The 21,800-nt window shown below is 40.5% G+C and overlaps 1 protein-coding gene across 1 annotated transcript in view; it reads right to left on the bottom strand.

Moving 5' to 3' along the window:
- Positions 1–15,540: 15,540 nt before the first annotated feature.
- The window catches only part of LAMB4 (laminin subunit beta 4), a 113,992-nt gene continuing 107,732 nt past the window's right edge, over positions 15,541–21,800 (bottom strand). The window contains exons 29-30 of the mRNA XM_007945055.1: positions 19,905–20,058; positions 15,541–15,680 (exon numbers count right to left, since the gene is read on the bottom strand). Coding sequence (XP_007943246.1) covers positions 15,541–15,680; positions 19,905–20,058 — 294 coding nt within the window. The remainder of the gene's footprint in view (positions 15,681–19,904; positions 20,059–21,800) is intronic.

The following is a 21,800-nucleotide window of genomic DNA, read 5'->3' as shown; positions in this document are numbered from 1 at the left end:
AGCCACTCCTCGGAAGGAAGGTTGGGCAATCCTACTTCCGTAGTGATACTGCCTCGGAAACCCAAGGAGGGGTCGCTATGAGTCGGGGTCGACTCGACAGCACATAACAAGAACAACAACAAGGTTCAGGCAGTATCTTTATATCAGAAGCTCATGATAGGTTTGCAGTAAGAGTATTGATTAGGATGGATTATTAATTATTACCTACAGTGATCCAGGAAGCTGAATTTAATCAGCTAGCTAAATGTACTGCCAGGATTCATGGCTTATACAAGGAGTAGACCCTAATTCCCAACCCAGTATTTACACAGGGAAGCAGGATCCTTGATTTGAGCACATTGAGAAAAGATGGAAGGGCTAACGAAAGGCATCTCTTCTCTCAAATAGCAGCAGTCTTGCTCCCTCCCAAACATAATGCCCTTGGCCTTCTAGATGACTTCACTCTACAACTGCAGTTCCTCTGAAAGAATAAGCCTGCTCTTCTGGAAAGAGAGCGTTTATTTCATTATGGCTGTTAGTTTGCAGCTGCCAAGGCTGCTAATCAGATTTATGAAGGCCAGCCCACCCAGAGCCGAGCGCTAGCGTTTTAGCACATCAGAAACAAGTCAGCACGAGGTTTCACTCCAGGATTAGATGCTGGTTCAAATATTGGGCTGTTTGCCAGACAAAGATGTTGCAGGGTGTTTTGTGCTTTTCAACACAGCTAATAAAATGTTTTTATTAACCTCCATCTAGTGAGATCTAGGGCTAGGTGATTCCTCAGTGCTCCTACTAGGAAATCAAGAACTATGGGACTGACAATCCAGTTATCGACCCAGGACTTTTTAATCTAGGTGATGATACCAGCACTATTTGGCCAAGTCCACCGATTTAATTGGTTGCTTTAAAAGCAACATTTCTCTCATTATTTAGCAAACATTTCTACAAACAGCACCTTCTATGTGCCAGACATTATGCTAGTTCTAATGGTATCTATTACTTCTAGGAAAGGCCAGCATTGTTTTAAATGTATACGCTGTTGGTAAAAGTCAATAAGGGTTTAAAATCCAAGACAAGGGAAGAATGTTACAATTTTCTCTTTTCACCAAACACACATCTATATAAATAAACAATGATAACGTTCCAGATGGAAACCTACCAAAAAAAGAAAAGAAAAGAAAAAAAAAGCTCACGACCATTGAGTCAATTCCAACTCACAGTGACCCTCATATAGTTTTCAAAGCTGTAAATCTTCACAGAAGTAGATCCTCCATCTTCTTCTTATAGAGTAGTTGGTGGGCTTCAACCACTGACCTTCCGATTAGCAGCCAAATGCCTTACCCACTACACCACCAGAGTGCCTCAGACACAGCAAATGGCAAATGGATAATAGTGGGTACTTTGGGAAAAGGTGCAGGATTGAGGTTCGGGCAGAGCTTAAAGGAGCTTCTGCCATATCTGTAATGTTTTAACTTTTTTTTTTTAAAAAAACAAGGAGAATGTATTTGTCTATAACTGGTGTAAAAAGAAAAATTCTGAGTCTGTTTTGAAATATATATATTTTTATAAATTTTTGTTATACTTCTTGAATAAACTAAAAAAAAAGAAAAAAACTCACTGCCATCAAGTCTTTCCAACTCATAGCAACCCCCAGTGGGTTTCAAGGCTGTAAATCCTTATGGAAGTAGATCTCCCCATCTTCCTTCTGTGGAGTGACTGGTGAGTTTTAACTGCTGACCTTCTGGTTAGCAGCCAAATGCCTTATCCACTACGCCACCAGAGCTCCTTTTCTTGAGTAAGGTGGACTATAAATGACAAATGTCAACCAAGTCTGTTTTTACTCTGAAGTAGAAATTCAAAGGCCTGTGAAATTAAAATTCACCATTTGTTCATAGGACCTCTGGTGGCATAGTGCCTAAGGCATTTGATTGCTAACCAGAAGGCTGGCAGTTCAAACCCACTAGCCACTCCTCGGAAGGAAGGTTGGGCAATCTGCTTCCGTAGTGACAGCGCCTCGGAAACCCAAGGAGGGGTTGTTATGCGTTGGGTCCAACTCAACGGCACATAACAACAACAACAATGGATTTACTGAAAGACATGACAAGGCTTTTAAAATAACAAATTGGGACCATGGAAAGACACCTCACATTTGTATGCCTCAGTTTCCTTCTCTGTGAAACTAGTGCAAAGTTTAGGTGCTTTAGCACAGTTCATAAGGCTCTTTGAAATCTGGCCCACCGGCCTTATTATAGCCATTGTAAACTCACCATTGTGGAAACCTAAACCCTGTGTTTTTGATTCATACAGTTTCCTCTGCCTGGAATGCCTTCTCTGCCTTCCTGAGCTTTTACTTCTGTTCCAGTCCAGCTCTGATGACGCTTTGCATATGACATCTGCCAACCCCACTGCCCAGGCGCTGTACCTGGCCACACATGTACTGCTGGATGGCTCTGGAACGGCCCTGCCAGGAAGCCAGGAACCCTGCCTGGTGCTCTCTGTTCCATCCCAGCACAGTGCAGAGCACACTGTAGGTGTGCAAGGAGTACTTGCCACATATGTAACTTTTTTGCTAAGTTGCAAGTGCCTTGAGAATGTCTCGATTTCTCCAGCACCAAGCAGAGCTGGCACCTGGCGGTGCTCACCAGGTATTTGTTGAATGAATTCTAGAATGAGGGATTAAATGCCTGGAACTATGCCTATTGTTCTGTCTGGGAGAGAAATCATTCACAGATAGTTCTTTAGCTGCAATGAGTCATTCCCAATATACATTAAACCCACTGCCAACGAGTCGGATCTGACTTATAATGACCCCTCCTTGGGTTTTCGAGGCAGTATCACTACGGAAGTAGATTGCCCAGCCTTCCTTCCAAGGAGTGACTGGTGGGTTTGAACCGCTAGCTTTCTGGTTAGCAGTCAGATGCCTTAGCCACTACGCCACCGGAACTCCATTAGTACTTTAAAAGGCATGCAGCATGCTCTGTGGGAAATATTAAAAAGTGAGCAGTTTGCTATGATTTAGATACATAAAGCATTAATTAACGTGTAAGTATTAATCCAACATACACTTGTTTAGTGACTGCACAGAAACTGTAATGAAGGTAGTGTAATTTGTATGAGGATCACCAAGAAGTGACCATATGTTCACAACCATGTTAGAAGCTGCAAAGTGGTGCTGATAATATAATGGTAAGTCACTGTCCCCAAGCCTTAGCCATCTTATCTGTAGAATGGTTCATCAGGGAAGGTAAAAGTGTGCCTTTCTGGAGGACAATCTGAAATATGTGTTAAATATGCATGATTTTGACGCTGACTCTCCATAAAGGAATTAAACCTAAGGAAATAATTGGGAGAATGTGACAAATTATGCATATAAATGTGTTTACAATATTGTTTATAGGAAGAAAAAATTACCTAAATGATGATTGATAAGAAATTAGTTAATAAATCATGCTAGATCCATGTAATGGAATACTACATGGTTGTGAAAAAAATGGGACCTATTTCCATGATGTAAGTGGGAAAAAAAATAGGCTCCAATTATGAAAAAAAGAATATGTATATCATATATATATTATGTAATTCTTGAAGGACTAAAAGTAGTGACTACTCAAAAATTGTACCTACAGCCTCAAAATATTAAATGAATATGATTATTTTTCATATATATATTTTTTTTTTTCTAGGAGCTCTAGTAGTGCCTAATGCATTTGACTGCTAACCAGAAGGCTGGCGGTTCATACCCACTCCTCGGAAGGAATGTTGGGCAATCTACTTCCGTAGTGATACTGCCTCGGAAACACAAGGAGGGGTCGCTATGAGTTGGATCCAACTCCATGGCAGTGGTTGTTTTGTTTGCGTTTATTGTTTTTTTCTATAAAGAGCATGTATAGCTCTTATTCTAATAAAATATTTCAATTTTTCTTTTTTAAATTAAGATTTCCTGTGATTTTATTCTCAAATGTAACATTTTATGTCCACAGGTTCACCTTCTTAGACTCTGTAATCTACATGGAGACAATGGACAATGTTCACGTCTCCTAGACAAGAGTTGGTGTCTCTGGCAGCTGAGATGGGGAAAAACAAATCAAGCTTTCTGCTATCTCCTGAAGTATACAGGTACTTTATAGCAACTTGAGTTTGAGACGTCAAAGTCTATTTGGGTTGGGATGGATTACCAAGTCAATTCCAACTCATAGTGACCCCACAGGGTAGAACTGCCTCATCGGATTTCCAAGGCTACAGTCTTTATGTAAGCAGACTGCTATGTCTTTCTGTTGAGCAGTGGTTGCTGAGTTTAGACGACTGACTTTTCTGTTAACAGCTGAGTGCTTTAACCACTGCACAACCAGGGTTCCATTAATTTTTGTTAACCATTTCCTTTGCTACACGCTCCTGTGAAAATATGGGAAACTATGTGCAGGATTGACAGGTCACTGATTATTTTTTTCTTAAAGAGAAATGTGCCCCTATAAACGTTTAGATCTTTCAAATTCTATATCAGAGTTGCCTCCCAAAGTTGAAAGAAAACTGTGTTTGTTCAGGAGGAAATTTAATGTATGCATTTCTGTCTACCGGCTGTGTAGAATGTATGATGGGCTTCTGAAGAGTTATAGACTAGGATTTTAAAAAGAGAACTTTAGAAGGTAAAAAAGAAAATCAATCTTTTTTTTTTACATTTGTAAGACATTTTAGACTCCCTATTAATAGTTAAGGCATTTGGCTGCTAACCAAAAGGTTAGTGGTTCAAACCCACCAACTGCTCCATGGAAGAAAGAGCAGTCTGCTTCTGTAAAGATTTATAGCCTTGGAAACCCAGTGGGGTCGCTATGAGTTGGAATCAACTTGATGGCAATGAGTCTCCCCACCTGCCCAAATGAAAGCAATTGTTCTTTGACTCCTGAATATTTGAGATCTTTTCCATTCATAGCTTGCCTTCCCTAGATGAGTCATAATGCAGTATGGCCAACACAAAGCTAAACCTGAATGTTGTAAAGATCCCCAAGTGTTTATCTTTAAATATGGAATGTTTATACAGCTTTTCCAAGCTTTGAGTTTCTTCCCATGGTACAGATCTCTGGAATTTTTAAACACTGGTTTAGTTGTTAGATTTGTAGGCTAGGTTAACTTCCATTTGTAATAATTTCTGAGAAGTTCACAGGAAGGTGATACTTTAATTGGCTCAATCAATTGAAAATCAAGAGAAAGATTTGAGTTAAAGTAACTATTCATTTTAACAGAGACAATAGTCTGGATTGCTATTCCATTCACTCATTAGTTGAGTGTTTGCTTTTTTTCCTACATAATCAAATGAATGTGTTAAGTAAATACATATCATAACATAAAACTTAATATATAAAATCTGCCTCATCTTGTTATTTTTAAGTTACATTATAGGCTTCTTTTTAAAAACTACATGAAAAATTTTGATAACTCTTAAAACTATTCTGTTGAATGTGCTTAATTACTACAGCTCTATTCTTGCTTCGTGGGCTATTCTCAAAAGACATAGTTCCAAAAGATTGTACATTTTTGCTCAGTAACATCTTTTTTTTTCTTTTTTCTCTCTTTTTTTTATAATTGTTGTTGAAAGTATTCACAGCAAAATATACTAATTCAATTTCTACATGTACAATTCAGTGTCATAGATTACATTCAAGTTGTGTAACCACTCTTGCCTTCCTTTTTCTTCTTCCTTTATTAACACGGACTCACAGTCCTCTAAGCTTCCCATCTGACCTTTTGAGTTGCTTTGTCAGTTTGATCTCATATAGACAGTTCTTTGAAAGAACACAGCACTCAAGGCAGACATTCTTTACTAAAGAACCTAGCCTGTTATTTAGTTACAAGAAGACTTTAGGGGACATTTTTGGTTTAAGGTTTAAACATTATCTTAGCTCAACAGTTTTGAAGGTTCATTCAGTCTCAATGGCTATAGAAAGTTTAGATTCTATGAGAATTTGGAATTCTGTTCCAAATTTTCTCCCCTTTTGATCGGGATTCTGCTATCAGATTCCAAACCAAACTCACTGATTGAGTCGATTCCAACTCATAGCGGCCCTCATTGGGTTTCCAAGGCAGTAAATCTTTTATGCAAGTAGATTGTTCCACCTTCTGTGGAGCAGCTGATGCGTTTGAACCACCCACCTTCTGGTTAATAGTCAAATGCCTTAGGCACTGCGCCACCCGAGCTCCTTGCTATCAGATTCAGCACTCTGAAGTAATTTGGCCAGGTTCAAGGCTGATATTTCAGGTCAATAGCATCTTAAGGATCCCAATATTCTTCCCTCTTTCTGTCCTTGTTATCCTCAGGACACCAGCTGGTCTTCCCTCCTGGTTCCAAGATGACTATGTAGACCCATTGGTAACATTTCAAGGATAAACTATTTCTATTTAGTCAGCTACTTTGGACTTTCTTTTCATCTAACCTGAATTACTTTGTATGAAATGTTTATTTATTGACATGTTCAAAGTATTTAACTTATAAAATAGATGACATTTGTAAGAAATTGCTTACTCATTTTTGAATAATGTTCTATTTTGTTTAATGGTAAGGAGCTCTGGTGGCATAGTGGGGGAGGCATTTGCCTACTGACCAGAAGGTCAGGAGTTAAAACCCTGAACAGCAGCACCACCAGCTGCTCCTCCAGAGGAAGATAAGGCAATCTACTTCCATAAAGAGTTACAGTTTGGGAGACCTAATGGGGATAGAATCCACTATGAGTCAGAATCAACTTGATGGCAATGAGTTTGTTTTGTTTTATGTTTCATGGTACATTTAAATAAGGCCATCAAGGACCACTAAGAGCAGTTTAAAGAACTAGCTATCTTGAAAGAGCATTTGGTGAAGTAGAATGGGCCATGCCACAGAATGTATCTCCCATGGCATTTCTACCAACTGACCTTGGCATTTCTGTCAACTAGCTGTAGGACCCTGGTTCTCAACCTCAGTATTCTCCAGAAAATGAGAGGGTGGGTGGGGCTAGTGAATTCTTCAGATCTCTTATACTTACGCAACACAACTGGTAGCATAGTGCCTAAGGCACTTGACTACTAATCAGAAGGCTGGCGGTTCAAACCCACCAGCCACTCCTCGGAAGGAAGATGGGACAACCTACTTCCGTAGTGATACTGCCTTGGAAACCCAAGGAGGGGTCGCTATGAGTTGGGTCCGATTTGACGGCACATAACAACAACAACACAACTTATACTTAGGAATTTGTTAAACTTCTTTCCTGAATGAGAGACAACACCAGGGAGAAAATCATATGAGAGCCCCTGTGAGGCCTGCATCTGGTTTCTCCAGAAGTTTGCCCAGCTGTGTCTAGGACTTTTCTGACATAGTCATTTTAGATCTTTTCCCATCAGAGGTAATATCTTCAACAGGATCATATTAAAGTTTTTTTTTTTTTGTTGTTGTTGTTGTTTTGTTTTTTTTACTGTGAATATTTTGAGGGCTAAATATTTATATTTCCAAGTCTTAGCTTTAGGAAGTAACAGTACTAAAGATGAGATTTTAATTCTTAGTGCCATATTGGGATGACTGGAGAGATCTTTGAAACACAGTTTACTTAACTTGTTGCCACCTAGTGAGAATAATGTAAAATGCAGCCAACCATCTCTTCCCTAGTCTTTGGTATGTGTCACCAAAGCTAACCATGGCTGTGCATAGGAAAACATTAGAACAATGAAAACGAAGATAAAGACAATGTGTGCATGTTGATGAAGGTAAATATTTCATATGAAGAATGGAAGTGTATCTTCTAATAGTATTTTCTAAGTACCAAAACCAAAACTTACTGCTGTTGAGTTGAACTGGACTCATAGTGACCCCTCCTTGGGTTTCTGAGGCAGTATCACTACGGAAGTAGATTGCTCAGCCTTCCTTCCGAGGAGTGGCTGGTGGGTTTGAACCTTCAGCCTTCTGGTTAGCAGTCAAATGCCTTTCTAAGTACCATTTATTAATTATATATAAGTATTTTGCATACTTCACTTGGTTCAATTACTTTTTTATTTCCCCTGGGGAAGGGGGATACCCGTATCAAATCATCTTTCTAAAATAGATGGGAGGTGGGCTATGCCTCCTGTAATGAAAGCTGGCAGCGCATCCTATAAACAGAATATATAAATCTAAGAACCAAGAGTATATGTGATGCTGCTCACAATTATATAAAAATAACTCATGTTGTTGTTGTTGTTATGTGCTGTCAAGTCGGCCCCGACTCATAGCGACCCTTCCTTGGGTTGCCAAGGCAGTATCACTACGGAAGTAGATTGCCCAACCTTCCTTCCAAGGAGTGGCTGGTAGGTTTGAACCACCAGCCTTCTGGTTAGCAGTCAAGTGCCTTTGGCACTATGCTACCAGAGCTCCTAAAATGACTCACAGGCTAACTTTTACTTCCCTTACCTGTGACTTTGGGCTTTAGTTGCAAAGGATGTTTGCTTTCACTAAATGACACAACAGTTGTTCCAGCAAATTGAAATGCATAACCAATATCCAGCTATCTAGACTCCTCATGTTAGAAGATAAACAGGCAAAAAGGAAGATTATAATTTTGGCTAGGATGATTGATTGATTCCAACTATTAAAAGGAAACAGGACACAGTGAGAGCTAGAACACAGTGAGAGCAAGGAGTAATGGACTAGAATCTGGACTATGTTAGTACTGCCATGTTCACGGGAAAAATGTAATTTAAAGCACTCTGCCCCTATTGGTGATGACCTTCAAGGCTTAGAATCTACATGAAAGAAGGTTGAGGTCACCATACCTGGTAAAGCAAATCTTGCTGAAAGCAGAGGGAACATGAAATACATAGTAAAGAAAGAAGATCATAAATCCAGCAACATCAACTGAAGAGAAATGAAGTCCACAATCTCAGTCTACAGTGTTGTATTATTCAATAGGCAAAGTAAGTTCAGGCTTACTTGTGCTTACTTACTACTCTGTAGTGAACAATTTCATACTGTTTCACCATGTCAAAGATTCTGCTTCTCTCAATTGGCATAAAAAACCACACAAAACATTGTTCTACCTCCTACTTTTGTGTGTAGTGACTGGGATCTTAAAAGCTTGCAAGCAGCCATCTAGATGCAATGATGGCTCTCTTCTCACCTAGAGCAAAGAAGAAAGAAGAAAACCAAAGATTCGTGGAAACAATTAGTCCTAGCGACTGGTACACCATGTGATCCACAGCCTTTACGACTATGCAACCCGAAGAACTAGATGGTGCCCAGTACCACCGTCAACTGCTCCGAGGGGGATCTATGGAGGAGATCCTGGACAGAGAGGGAGAACAATGTGGAACAAAACTCAGAATCATTTGGGAAAATAAAAAGGGGGGGGGGGACCAGGTTTGCTGGTCTGATGGAGCCTGGTGGCACCACTGAGACTCTGGCCCCTAGCTGCCCTTCAGGTCTGGAATTGAACCCACACCTGTGGCTTCCAGCCAAACAAAAGACAGACATATATTAGTTGAACATTTACCTGAGGTAGATACACTCCTTGGAGAGATCAATCAGGGGAGAAAGAAGGGCTGTTTATGCATAAGGAGACAGTTCAGGGGGCAGGAGTGCATGGAGGGATGGATGCAGTGAAGAGGTAACTATTGGGAGGAAGTGGGAGGGGAGCTGTTGCATTGGGGTAAATTGTAGTGAATGTCATGAGACAAAATGTATGTGAACTATTGTATGGAATGTGAATTTGCTCTGTAAATTTTCCAAATCACACACACACACACACACACACACACAATTCTGCTTGTAGGTATGGCTGGCATCTCTCTTTCCCAACCCCACAGCCCCTTCCTATAGTATCAACATCTCTTTTCAAATTTACAATCCCTGACAGGGATGGAATAAGCAAGGTAAGCATGGGCTTACTTGTGCTTACTTACTAATCTGTAGTGGACAATTTCACATGAGTTTCATAAGGCTCAACCAGCTGGATACTCCTCCCAGGGACACTGAGTCATGAGGGGGTGAAGACACCAAGGGGCAGACACAGGTGGGAACAGCTGGGGTGATGACTCATGTCCAGCAGATCCAGCACTGTCATCCTACCCTGAGTGTTACTGATGTGTAATCTTAGCTGTAGTCCTAGGTACACAATTGTCCTTAGTAGCATTATCTTCACCCATTTCTATTTTGTATGCTATCATATATCCTTTCAATCAATTCCTTTCCTACTTAACAAAATGTAATTGGTTTTGAGTGTTTACAACCAAGAACCCAGGCTGGTAAAATAATAATATCCAATTGTTTTTTAATTGTTTGCTGTTTAGATTCTATTATCAGGTATCACTTTGAAGACTAAGGTATGCCTTGCTCAAGCCATGGTATCTTCAGTTGCCTCACATGCATGTGAAAGCTGGACAATGAATAAAGAAGACTACAGAAGAATTGGTGCATTTCCATTATGGTGTTGGCAAAGAATATCGAATATACCATGGACTGCCAGAAGAATGAACAAATCTGTCTTGGAAGAAGTACATTCAGAATGCTCCTTAGAAGAGAGGATAGTGCGACTTCGTTTCTCAAACTTTGGATATGTTGTCATGAGGGACCAGTCCTTGTAAAAGGATGTCATGCCTGGTAAAGTAGAGGGTCAGTGAGAAAGAGGAAGACCCTCAACGAGATAGATGGATGGACACGATGGCTGCAATGATGGGCTCAAGTATAGCAACAACTGTAAGAAAGGCACAGGACTGGGCAGTGTTTTGTTCTGTTGTCCACAGGGCCGTTAGCAGTAAGAATCAACTTGAGGGCACCTAACAACAACGTTTACTCTCTTATTTTCCATATGAACAGTGTTGCAATGAATTATCCACAAAGCTATTTTTTTATATTTAAAATTATTTTCTTAGTATACAGTATCAAAAGTGTGTCTTAGGATAGATTTTGATACATATTGTTAAAGACTCTGGAGATTTTACAGCAAAAAAAAAAAAAAAAAAATGCCTGCAGACAAATTATCAATCTTTACCTTGATCATATCTTGAACAAATGATACGACAAGTAATAGAAGTTATTTGACATTACTGAGAAATTAAGTTTTTCATATATTACATTTTAAGTAACTAAAGCTTACTATGTTAATCGATAAAGTTTTATTTGCACAGCTGGTTTTAATTGTAGTCTCTGCTAAGGATGTTATATACTTCCTGACCTCACCAAGGAGTCCCTAGATGGCATAAATGGTTAAGTGCTTGATGACTTATGGAAAGGTTGGTGGGTCAAACCCACCCAGAGATGTTGTTGTTATGTGCCATGGAGTTGGACCCGATTCATAGTGACCGCTCCTTGGGTTTCCGAGGCAGTATCTCTACAGAAGTAGATTGCCCAACTTTCCTTCTGAGGAATGGCTGGTGGGTTTGAACCACCAGCCTTCTGGTTAGCAGTCAAGTGCCTTAGGCACTATGCTACCAGAACCCAGAGATGGCTCAGCAGAATGGCTTGACAATCTGCTTCTGAAAGCCTTGTGAAAACCTGGTGGAGTGCAGTTTGGGTCACCATCGGTTGGAGTCAATTTGATAGCAACTAGATTGGTTTATAGCATAGTGGCTAAAGCACTTGACTGCTAACCAGAAGGCTGGTGGTTCAAACCCACCAGCCACTCCTTGGAAGGAAGGTTGGGCAATCCTACTTCTGTAGTGATACTGCCTTGGAAACCCAAGGAGGGGTCGCTATGAGTCGGAGGTGACTCGACGACATATAACAACAACAGATTGGTTTTTACCTCATCAGATTGCAATACCTCAGGGTCTGCTGAGATGATTGGTCTATCTTGCCCCTCACTGTATTGTGTTTTCCTAATTGATGGCACTTTCCTGTTTCTCCAGAACTGCCCAGTAGTTAGTTTTCCCAGTCAGCTGACAGAAACTCTTCCCTCCTTAACCCTTTCCATACCCTAGTCTGAAAAGAAAGAACAATTGAATGTTGCTATTGGGAGCTCTGTTGGTGTAGTGACTAAGGCATTTGACTGCTAACCAGAAGGGTGGCTGTTCAAACCTACCAGCCACTCCCCGGAAGGAAGATTGGGCAATTTACTTCCATAGAGATACCACCTTGGAAACCCAAGGTGGGGTCACTATGAGTTGGATTCGACTCCATGGCAGTGAAGGTTTTTTTTTTTTTTAATTGTTGTAAACAGGTGCCGGTGCCATTGAGTCTTTTTGACTCATAGTGACCTTATGTACAACAGAACGAAATGCTGCCTGATCCTGTACCATCCTCAGCAGTCTTTGTATGCATGAGCCCACATTGTAGCCACTGTGCCCATCCATCTAGTTGAAGGTCTTTCCTTTTTTTGTTGATCCTCTAGTTTACCAAACATGGTATCATTCTCCAGAGACTAGTCCCTTCTGACAACATGACCAAAGTAGAAGAGATAAAGGCTGGCCATTCTTGCTTCCAAGGAGCTTTCAGTCTGTACTTCTTCCAAGGCAGATTTGTTTCTTCTTTTGGCAGGCCATGGTATTTTCAATATTCTTTGCTGATACCACAATTAAATTGAATGAATTCTTCTGTTGTCTCCCTTATTCACTGTCCAGCTTTCACATGCATGTAAGGCTACTGAAAAGACCATGGCTTGGGTAAAGTGCACCTTAGTCTTCAAAGAGGTCTTTTGCACTAAATTTTCCCAGTGCAATACATTGTCTGATTTCTTGACTGCTGCTTTCATAGATACTAATTGTGGATCCAAGTAAAATGAAATCCCTAACAACTTCAATATTTCCTCCATTTATCATGATGTTGCTTATTGGTGCAGTTGTGAGAATTTTTGTTTTCTTTATGCTGAAGTGTAATACATACTGATCTTCAAGTGCTTCAAGTCTTCTTCACTTTCAGCAAGCAAGATTGTGTCATTTGCATATTGAAGGTTGTTGATGAGTCTTCCTCCAATCCTGATGCCACCTACTTCTTCTTTTAGTCCAGCTTCTTGGACTATTTGCTCAGCATATAGATTGAGTAAGTCTGGTGAAAGGATACAACATACAAAAGGTGGCTCAAGAAGACAAAATAAATAAAATATTATAATGAAATGTGCAGATACCTGGAGTTAGAAAACAAAAAGGGAAGAACATGCTCAGCATTTCTCAAGCTGAAAGAACTAAAGAAAATATTCAGGCCTTAAATTGCAATATTGATGGAATCTATGGGCAAAATATTGAGCAATGCAGGAAGCATCAAAAGAAGATGGAAAGACTACACAGAGTCACTGTACCAAAAAGAATTGGTCAATGTTAAACCATTTTAGGAGGTAGTATATGATGAAGAGTCAATGGTATAGAAGAAAGAAGTCCAAGCTGCAATGAAGAAATTGGAGAAAAAAAGACAAAAAACAAGGCTGCAGGAATTGATGGAATACCTACCCATTGAGATGTTTCAACTAACAGACGCGGCTCTGGAGGTGCTCACTCATTTATGCCAAGAAATTTGGAAGACAGCTACCTGGCCCGCTTCCTGTAGGAAGAGATCAATATTTGTGCCTATTCCAAAGAAAGGTGATCCAACAGAATGAGGAAATTATAGAACCGTATCATTAATACCACACGCAAGTAAAATTTTGCTAAAGATAATTCAAAAGTAGTTGCAGCAGTATATTGACAGGGAACTGCCAAAAATTCCAGCCAGATTCAGAAGAGGACATGGAATGAGGGATATTGTTGCTGATGTCAGATGAATCTTGGCTGAAAGCAAAGAATGCCAAAAAGATGTTTGCCTGTGTTTTATTGACTATCCAAAGGCATTCGACTGTGTGGATGCTAACAAATTATGGATAACATTGCAAAGAATGTTCCATTTCAGGACTTAATTGTGATCAATTAAGGGACCTGTACACAGACCAAGAGGCAGTTATTTGAACAGAACAAGAGGATACTTCATCAGGAAAGTGGGCATCATGGTTGTATCCTTTCACCATATTTATTCAATCATTTGTGTACAAAGCTTAAAGTAAGCATTGTCATAGGAAAGCACCCTCTACTTTGAAGTAAAGTCCTTAGACTTGTGACAGTTATATTTTTCAACTCTCCAGGGCATTTTGTGGACCACTGGAGGCTTCCAGAAGTTCCAGTGCTGGATATGTGGGACATTATAACAGCATACTTTAAGAGAGATTTCTGGGATAATTGTCCTTCATTTAGGAGTTTTATTTTGTTTTTCAGGATCTCCAGGAAAATAGATTCCTCAGTTTTTCTTAATAATTTACATTTTAAGAAATTTCATATTTATGTAGAATTCTAAAGTCCCTTTGATGAATTTTTATACCCATTTATTCTCAGTCAGCCCAACTGCTTCCCCTCTTTTGTACATCAATGTTGATGTATATTATTTTTTATTCAAAAATGTGGAACCAATCTCCCTTAAAATAATCCTTGTGCAGGGTAGCTTCCAGAAACAGAGACAATGTGCTGTATTCTGTAATGTGCATACAAAATAAGCTAATGGCAAATCACAGAACCATTTGCAAACCAGATAATCTGAGCTTTTATACTGAACAATTTGTACTACACAATAAGAATTGATTGCTAGGTTTTTTTTTTTAAATAAATAGCAGATTTACAGCAAAAATTAACTGCAGAGAAATGATGAGAAGTAGTTCAATATTTGTCTTTTCAAATATTGCTCCAATGCCATTTGGAGAGGACAGAATCCTTTGGCTGAGAAAGCAAATGTGTAGAAAAGTGGGTGTGAAAATAAGTTACATTTTGCATTATATGCATTTAATTCATAATAGAATAATAGCTTTATAAATAAAAGCAAATGTCATTTTTTTTTCCCAAATAGGGCAATCTAGCACATACTATCCATATTTTCCCCATCTTAATATTAGAGAAAGGAGCTTTGGTAGTGTAGTGGTTGAAGCATTTGGCTCCTAACCAAAGGGTCAGCAGTTCAAACCCACCAGCCTTTCTACTGGAGAAAGATGTGAGAAATTGCTTCTGTAAAGACTTACAGCCTTAAAAACCCTGCGAGGCAGTTATATTCTGTCCTATAGGGTCATATGCATTGCAATTGACTCTATGGCAGTAGCTTGGGTTTTACTATTAGGGATGACTCTCTGGGTGGTGCAATGGTTAACACACTTGGCTGCTAACCAAAAGGTTGGAGGTTCAAATCCAGGGGCCTCAGGAGAAATGTCTGATGATTTATTTCTGAAAAATCACCACTGACACTCTATGGAGCACATTTCCACTCTGACACATATGGGGCCACCTTGAGTTGGAATTGACTGGATGACAACTGGCAGTGTTAGAGATATTTATTTGAAAGTTTAGATTCATTTGACTGCAGTGAGTCTCAGCAAATAGCTATACTTATTTAAATGTATTACTCATTATTTTAAAGTTATAAAAGGAAAAGGAGGGCATGAGGAAGGGTTCCTGAAACCAGAGGCAATATCTTTTCTTCCCCTTTCCATGACATATAAAATGGCACTTATCTGGCCTCAAGCCACCCTCTGCAGACTGCAAGGAGAGGCGCGGGGCCTGGAAGGCAGAGAGGCCAGTGGCCCGCTTCACAAGTCCCCCACAGCTCTGCACAGGCCTTTGCACTCCCACTGCTTAGCTATAGCAGGTAGCGTATTTGTTTTCTTGCTCAACAATTTCATTTTTAATGGCAATGACTTGATCTTCCAGCTGTTTCAGTTGATCAGCTTTTTCTTGTTTACTTAAATTCAAATCTTGAATTTTCTTTTCTAAATCTGAAAGAAGAAAATGGAAGAAATGAGATTATTTCCTGTTTCACAGATTCCCCGTGGATTCTCATGTTATACGAACAGGGATTTGTGTGTCTTATAAAGAAGTTTATTTTTGTGGTTTGGTTCAGTGGATAAAACATTTATTTTCACTGGAGATTTTTGTGAAGTTTTCATAGAAATCAGAGCAGACAAATTGCCCTTTTTGTGTAAAATGTTTCATATCTAAAGATATTTATCAATATGAGTCTGTTGTTAGTTAGAATTGATTAGAAATGAAAAGAAAGATGATGAGCCTTGATTAGTTCTGGTGAAGTACTGTATTTCCAAAAGTTTATTCTTGCTCTTTTAACTTCATTTTTTTTTAACATATGTTCATAACTTTAGAGTTTCCCATTCTTTCCATAAAAAGGACTAATGTTTTCATTTCTTCAGTCTCCTTTACTAACATTGAAGACCCTACGCATAAAAACCAAGCGATGCCTTCCTTGGCTTCACTCATATCCACCCATCCATCTGCCCATCCATCTGCCCATCCATCCATCCATCCCTCCATCCATGCATTCACTTCTTCATTCTTCATTGTACAGACATCTGGGAATTTGAATAAACCTTAGCAAGAGCAAAGGATAGAAGAAGTATCGGGGGCTATAAGTAACAGTGAGAGGTGGCCTTTAAGAAAAAATTCTGACCTTTGGCTAAAGTGGAGCATTTAGAAAAAAGAAGGTGAAATGCTCCACTTCACTTGGTTAGATCACACCTGAATACTGGGTTTGGTTTATTTAGGGTAATTGTCCAACTGGATATGCTTAGAGGAAAGAGCCAGACTGATGGAGAAATTAGAAATTGTTCTGTAAGCAAATGTTGAATTAACTGGTGATGGTTCAGATGGGGAAAGGAAGATTCTGGGCATGCACCAACTCTTCTCGAGTATTTGAAGGGCCAGCTTAGAAAGCAGCGCAGGTACGTCTCTGTCATCTTGAAGAAATAGAAGGAAACCAGTGGATGAAAGCTTCATGAAGGAAGATTTTGTCTGAAGAACTTTCTAAGAGTTACAGTTGTTCAAAGTGGAAGTGGCTGCAGTAGAAGGGGGTGGGATTTTTGTCACTAGAAACTTTCCAGTATAGATTATTTGGAATTGAAAAGGAGATTAATCGCTGGAAGTGCATTGGGACTTTAACCCTTGTGTTTCTACCAGAGAAGTTGCTGTGACGGTGTTGGTTACTTCCCATTTGTCCCACCGGGTCCAGTCTTCATCCTATTCTACATCCTGGAAAGCCAACCATGACATCATCTGGGCTCTCTTGCCTTCTAGTTTTCCTTTACATTTGTCCAATGGATTGTGCTGACAAGGACCAGAGAGTGGAAGAGTGAGAAGTCACCATGCCTGGTTTTGGCTGTTATTACCTCTCTCAACTCCAGCTCCTGCAGAGTGGCCTCCTTCCTAATGCTGGAATTTTTACAGGGCTCTGGTAACACTGCTGCTTCCCCATATTACTTCAGTCCTAGGAAAGGGAATGGCTTCTCCCTGCTGCTAGTCATCCAGTGCCTGCTTCCCTTAACTCTGCTGGTAGATTAAAAATGGTCACACTTTTGTTCTAGTTCCTCCCATCAAGAAGCAGAGTCTATTTATTTATCTTTTCCCCCCAAACCTGGACTGCCGAAAGTGGTGGCCATATTGCAGGACCTCAAGGGACTTGCAGCTTCTGCTTTTCTTCTCATAGGACACTGAAACAACTAGGCTGTAAAGGAGCCTGAATGAAAGACCATGTAGAGAGAGGCCCAGAGACCCAGCCCAGCCATTTGTCTAACCCAGGTGAGACCTGCAGAGAACCTAATAGACAACTCACAGAACCATGAAAAATAGCTGTTGTTTTAAGGCATTAAGTTTTGAGGTGGTTTGTTACAGAGTAAATAAATATCTGAGACAATTCTGTTTATAAATACATTATATTTATCTATGCCCAAGTATGCCTTGCATTTCTTGTGACCCTGACTGACCCCAACAGAACCCTGGCCGTAGTTTGGGGCCCATTCTTCACTCTCTTTGGTGCTGCCAAGGGATTCTTTACTGGGATTCCATGCGTATCTTTTTCTAACAAACAAGACCATAGCCCAGTGACAGAAAAGTAGAGAAGACAGACAAATCAGCATCTCGTTTTTCTATTTTGTTGAATGGAGAAAATGCCCTTAAAGTGGGAAAAGATTAAAAAAAAAAAAAGGAATGGAATGCTTGCAACCTCTCTGAGAAGTCCCCCAGCTTAAACTTCTCTCCAACCTAACTGCAAGAATGATAGAAATTTTTGTCAATGGGATATGTGGAAACAGTTTGGACCCTGTGGTAGTTAAGGTTATATATCAGGTTGGGTGGGCCTGGTTTTGGCGGCTGGGCAGTGGATGTAGTTATTCCCTATGATGAGACAGCAATCAGCTCCATGGTGGAATCTGCCATGAGCAGCTGAGTAGCTGCCGTAGAATGTGCTCTGCTTCCTGTGCACAAGGAGAAGCTTTGGGAATGGTCTGGGGCTTTTGGCACGCTTGAATCCTGCATGTAGCTGAGTTGTTACTCATCAGCCTGCCATGTTGTCTGCTGATCTTGGGACTCTTAATGGACTTGAATCAATAGCCAGTTGTGTGGTTTGGTAATATTGGGACTGTGCCTTTTTACTTGTCAACCTTGGGTTTGTCAGCCTCAGCAGCCAGCAGCTGTCTGAGTAAAGAAAAGCCTCCAGCTTCAGTGGGCTGGGAGCAGGAGGGAGAGCTGAAGCCCAAGGTTGAGAGGCTTCCACCCAGCCCCTAGAGCTGGCACTTTGAACTCAGACTTCTAGCCTCCAAAACTGTAAAGAGAATAAAATCCCTGTTTGTTAAAGCCATCTCGTTTGTGATATATTCCTGTCAGAGCAGCATAAAAGTAACCGAAACAGACCCTGATGTGAAACATAAGACAGAAACATTCTCCCCTATGTTTGCTTCTTCAGTATGGACCAAAGACTGGGAATAATAAACTGGTTTTCATAATATAGCCTAAGGAGTATAAAATATATTCTCTGATTTTCTTACTGAATCTTGTCAGGTATTTCCTTTCAAAAATTATTGGAAAAGTACTGGGAAAAAAAATATTACTCACAAACCCATTACTTTAAAAATAATTAAATAAAAGTAAAATGTGGAGGTTTTTCTCCTCCCGCCCTCTGAGAGATCATGAGATATCATTCCTGAGTTTAGTATGTCCTTTTCCTGACCTTGGCCCACACTTACGTTGCATTTTCTTTTTTTTTTTTCATGTCATAGTGATGACCTAAGTGGTTGTAAGGCCAGAGACTCATTTTATAACAAGGGAGCATTTAGAAGCGAATAATTTGGGTATTTTAATATTTTGAGAGTTACTCATATTCCAAATGAATATACTTAATTTTAAAGTTTTTGGAGACAATAAATATAATGAAAAGTAAAACTATATCATTTGTCATGTGATCATTTCTTTAGATTTAGAGGCAGTTAAAGATACGATGATTGTTAAAGAAACCACTGTGAATATCAGTTGTGATTAACTTTCTGATGCCATGTGTTCTATGTCTCCTACACATGTGCATACCAGATGTCCATTTTGATCAAAATCCTTGTCTAGAATATGGTCCCTTTTAGAACTGTCCTTGCAGATTTATGCTAGATGAAGCAGTGCCCTAGATGCTGGATCGTACTGATCCCCAAAGAGTTACTTGCGTGAGAGGAAAAATGCACAGTATAGGTTAGGACAAGGTTTCTAAACTTTCGTACTAATGACATTTTGGACTAGGTAATTCTTTCTTGTGGGGTGCTGTCCTATGCACTGTAGGATGTTTATTTTAGTGGCATCCCTGTCTACCCAAAGATGCCAGTAGCTCCCCTCACCCCCAGTGTGATGGACAAAAATATCTTTAGACATTGCTGAATATTCCCTGGTGGGTAAAATCACTCCCATTTGAGAGCCCCTGAGTTAGGAGAAGAGCATTTCAAAAGACAACAGTAGTTTGTCGTGGTTAATGCAGATGAACTCATTAGCACCTTTCCAGGTAAAACCATGCAAGGGAACAAAAGGCACAAGCCTAATTCCGACGTCATCATCCTCAGTTGACTCATATAGTTTTACATTGAGTCAATGGCAAATTGAAGTTGGTGCACATTCTGCCAGGAAGGTAGAATATCATGATGCTGTTGTCAAATTAGTGGGATAGGTAAAAGAATAGATACCTGTTATTCTTCTCATCTTGTCCTCTGTATCTTCAGCCAATTTTTCTGCAGCATCTTTTAGCCATTTCAGTTTTCCTAATGTTTCTTTTGTCAGTCCTGTAGTGCTTGTCTTATGTTGAAGAATAGCATATTGTTTTTTCAGCTCATAAAACTCCTGCAACAAATCACTCCCATCATGAGAATGTATTTGTAAAGCATGTACATATGTGTGATGATTCTCCTGCTACTATCATGACAGGGATACGGAAGAGATCATAATCTAGTCACTACACTTGAATAATGATTATATTTCCATTGGGGCTTTTATTTGCATGCTTGTTTTTCAGGTTAAAAGAAATCTTAGCCTTAGTTAATTAAATAATAAAACATTATGGTAGTTAAATTTGTATGTCAACTTGGCTGGGCCTGGTTGAGTGGCTGGGCAGCTGGTGGTAGTTATTCCCCATGATGAGACTGGCAATCAACTCCATGGTGGAATCTACCACAAGCAGCTGAGTAGCTGCCTTTGGGATGTGGTCTACTTCCTGTATATAAGGAGAAGCCTTGGGGATAGTCTCTAGCTTATGTCACACTTGGACCCTGCATGTAGCTGTGTTGTTGTTCATCAGCCTACCATACTCTGCCGACCTTGGGGTTTACAATGAACTTGAATTAATTGCCTGCCGTGTGGTTTGGTAACATCAGGACTGTGCCATTTTATTTGTCGACCTTGGGCTTGTTAGCTTCAACAGCCAGTAGCTACCCGAGTAAAGAAATGCCTCTAGCTTCTGGGCCAGGAGCAAAAGGCAGAGCTGAAGCCCAAGGTCGAGGGGATTTCTCATAGCGCCTAGAGCCTGGCACTTTGAACTTGGACTTAAAGCCTCCTGAACTGTAAGAGAATAAACTCCTGTTTGTTCAAGCCATCCCATTTATGGTATATTCCTCTCAGAGTGGCACTAGGTAACCAGAGCAGAATATGGTACCAAGAGAGTGCGGTGCTTCTCTGACAGATACCTAAAATGTGGAAACAGGAGTGGAGTGCATCCTTGACCCAAGACCCTGGCAGAGAGATCCCAGCATACGGAATGAGAGATGACAGGGGCAGAGCCAAGAGACTGGCACAGAGATACTACGGTAGAGAGACCAGCATGGGAGACGGCAGTAGCAGAGCCCAGAGACTGGCATCAAACAGCAACAGGCTACCAGCCCATGGAGGAGAAAGCTGGGTGCCATTGGGTAGACAGTTTCCTGGTGGCATGGGTTGCCTTCGGGCATTAATTGGTGAAGAGACTGGCATAAAATGGAATAGCAGGTTGGCCAGCCCACGGAGCAAGAAAGCTAAGTGTCCTTTGGGCAGAAAGATTTCCAGGTGGAGTGAGTTGCCCTTGGGCATTAATAGGCAGAAGCGGAGAGACTAAGGAAACAGGAAGCAGAGCTGCCTCCACCTCAAAGGGTAGGACCATGGCCTTTGGGGGTGGAACCACCATAGCTTCCTAGGTTTCAAAGAGATAGACCTTCACCAATTTGGTTCTGGGGTGTGGGGCTGCTTGTTCATGTGAGTCAGTGGGATGGAGCTATAGCTGCTGCCCAAGAGTGAGGGGGCAGGGCTGCCATGCCCAAGAGGGAGAGGAATATGGCCCACCAGGCAAAGGGAGTGAGGTTGCCATTTAGAGGAACTAGGGGATTGGAGCCACCTAATGAGAGGGATCTGTATAGGCACCAAGTTGACAAGGGGTGGAATTGTGGTAGTTAATGTTGTGTGTCAACTTGGCTGGACCTGGTTGAGTGGCTGGGCAGCTGGTGGTAGTTATTCCCCATGATGAGACTGGCAATCAACTCCTTGGTGGGATCTACCACAAGCAGCTGAGTAGCTGCCTTTGGGATGTGGTCTACTTCCTGTATATAAGGAGAAGCCTT

The sequence above is a fragment of the Orycteropus afer genome, unplaced genomic scaffold (assembly GCF_000298275.1).
Source record: "Orycteropus afer afer isolate SDZICR_OR568_19922 unplaced genomic scaffold, OryAfe1.0 scaffold00007, whole genome shotgun sequence".
Lineage (NCBI taxonomy): Eukaryota > Metazoa > Chordata > Mammalia > Tubulidentata > Orycteropodidae > Orycteropus > Orycteropus afer.
This window is presented reverse-complemented; position numbering and strand designations above follow the sequence as displayed.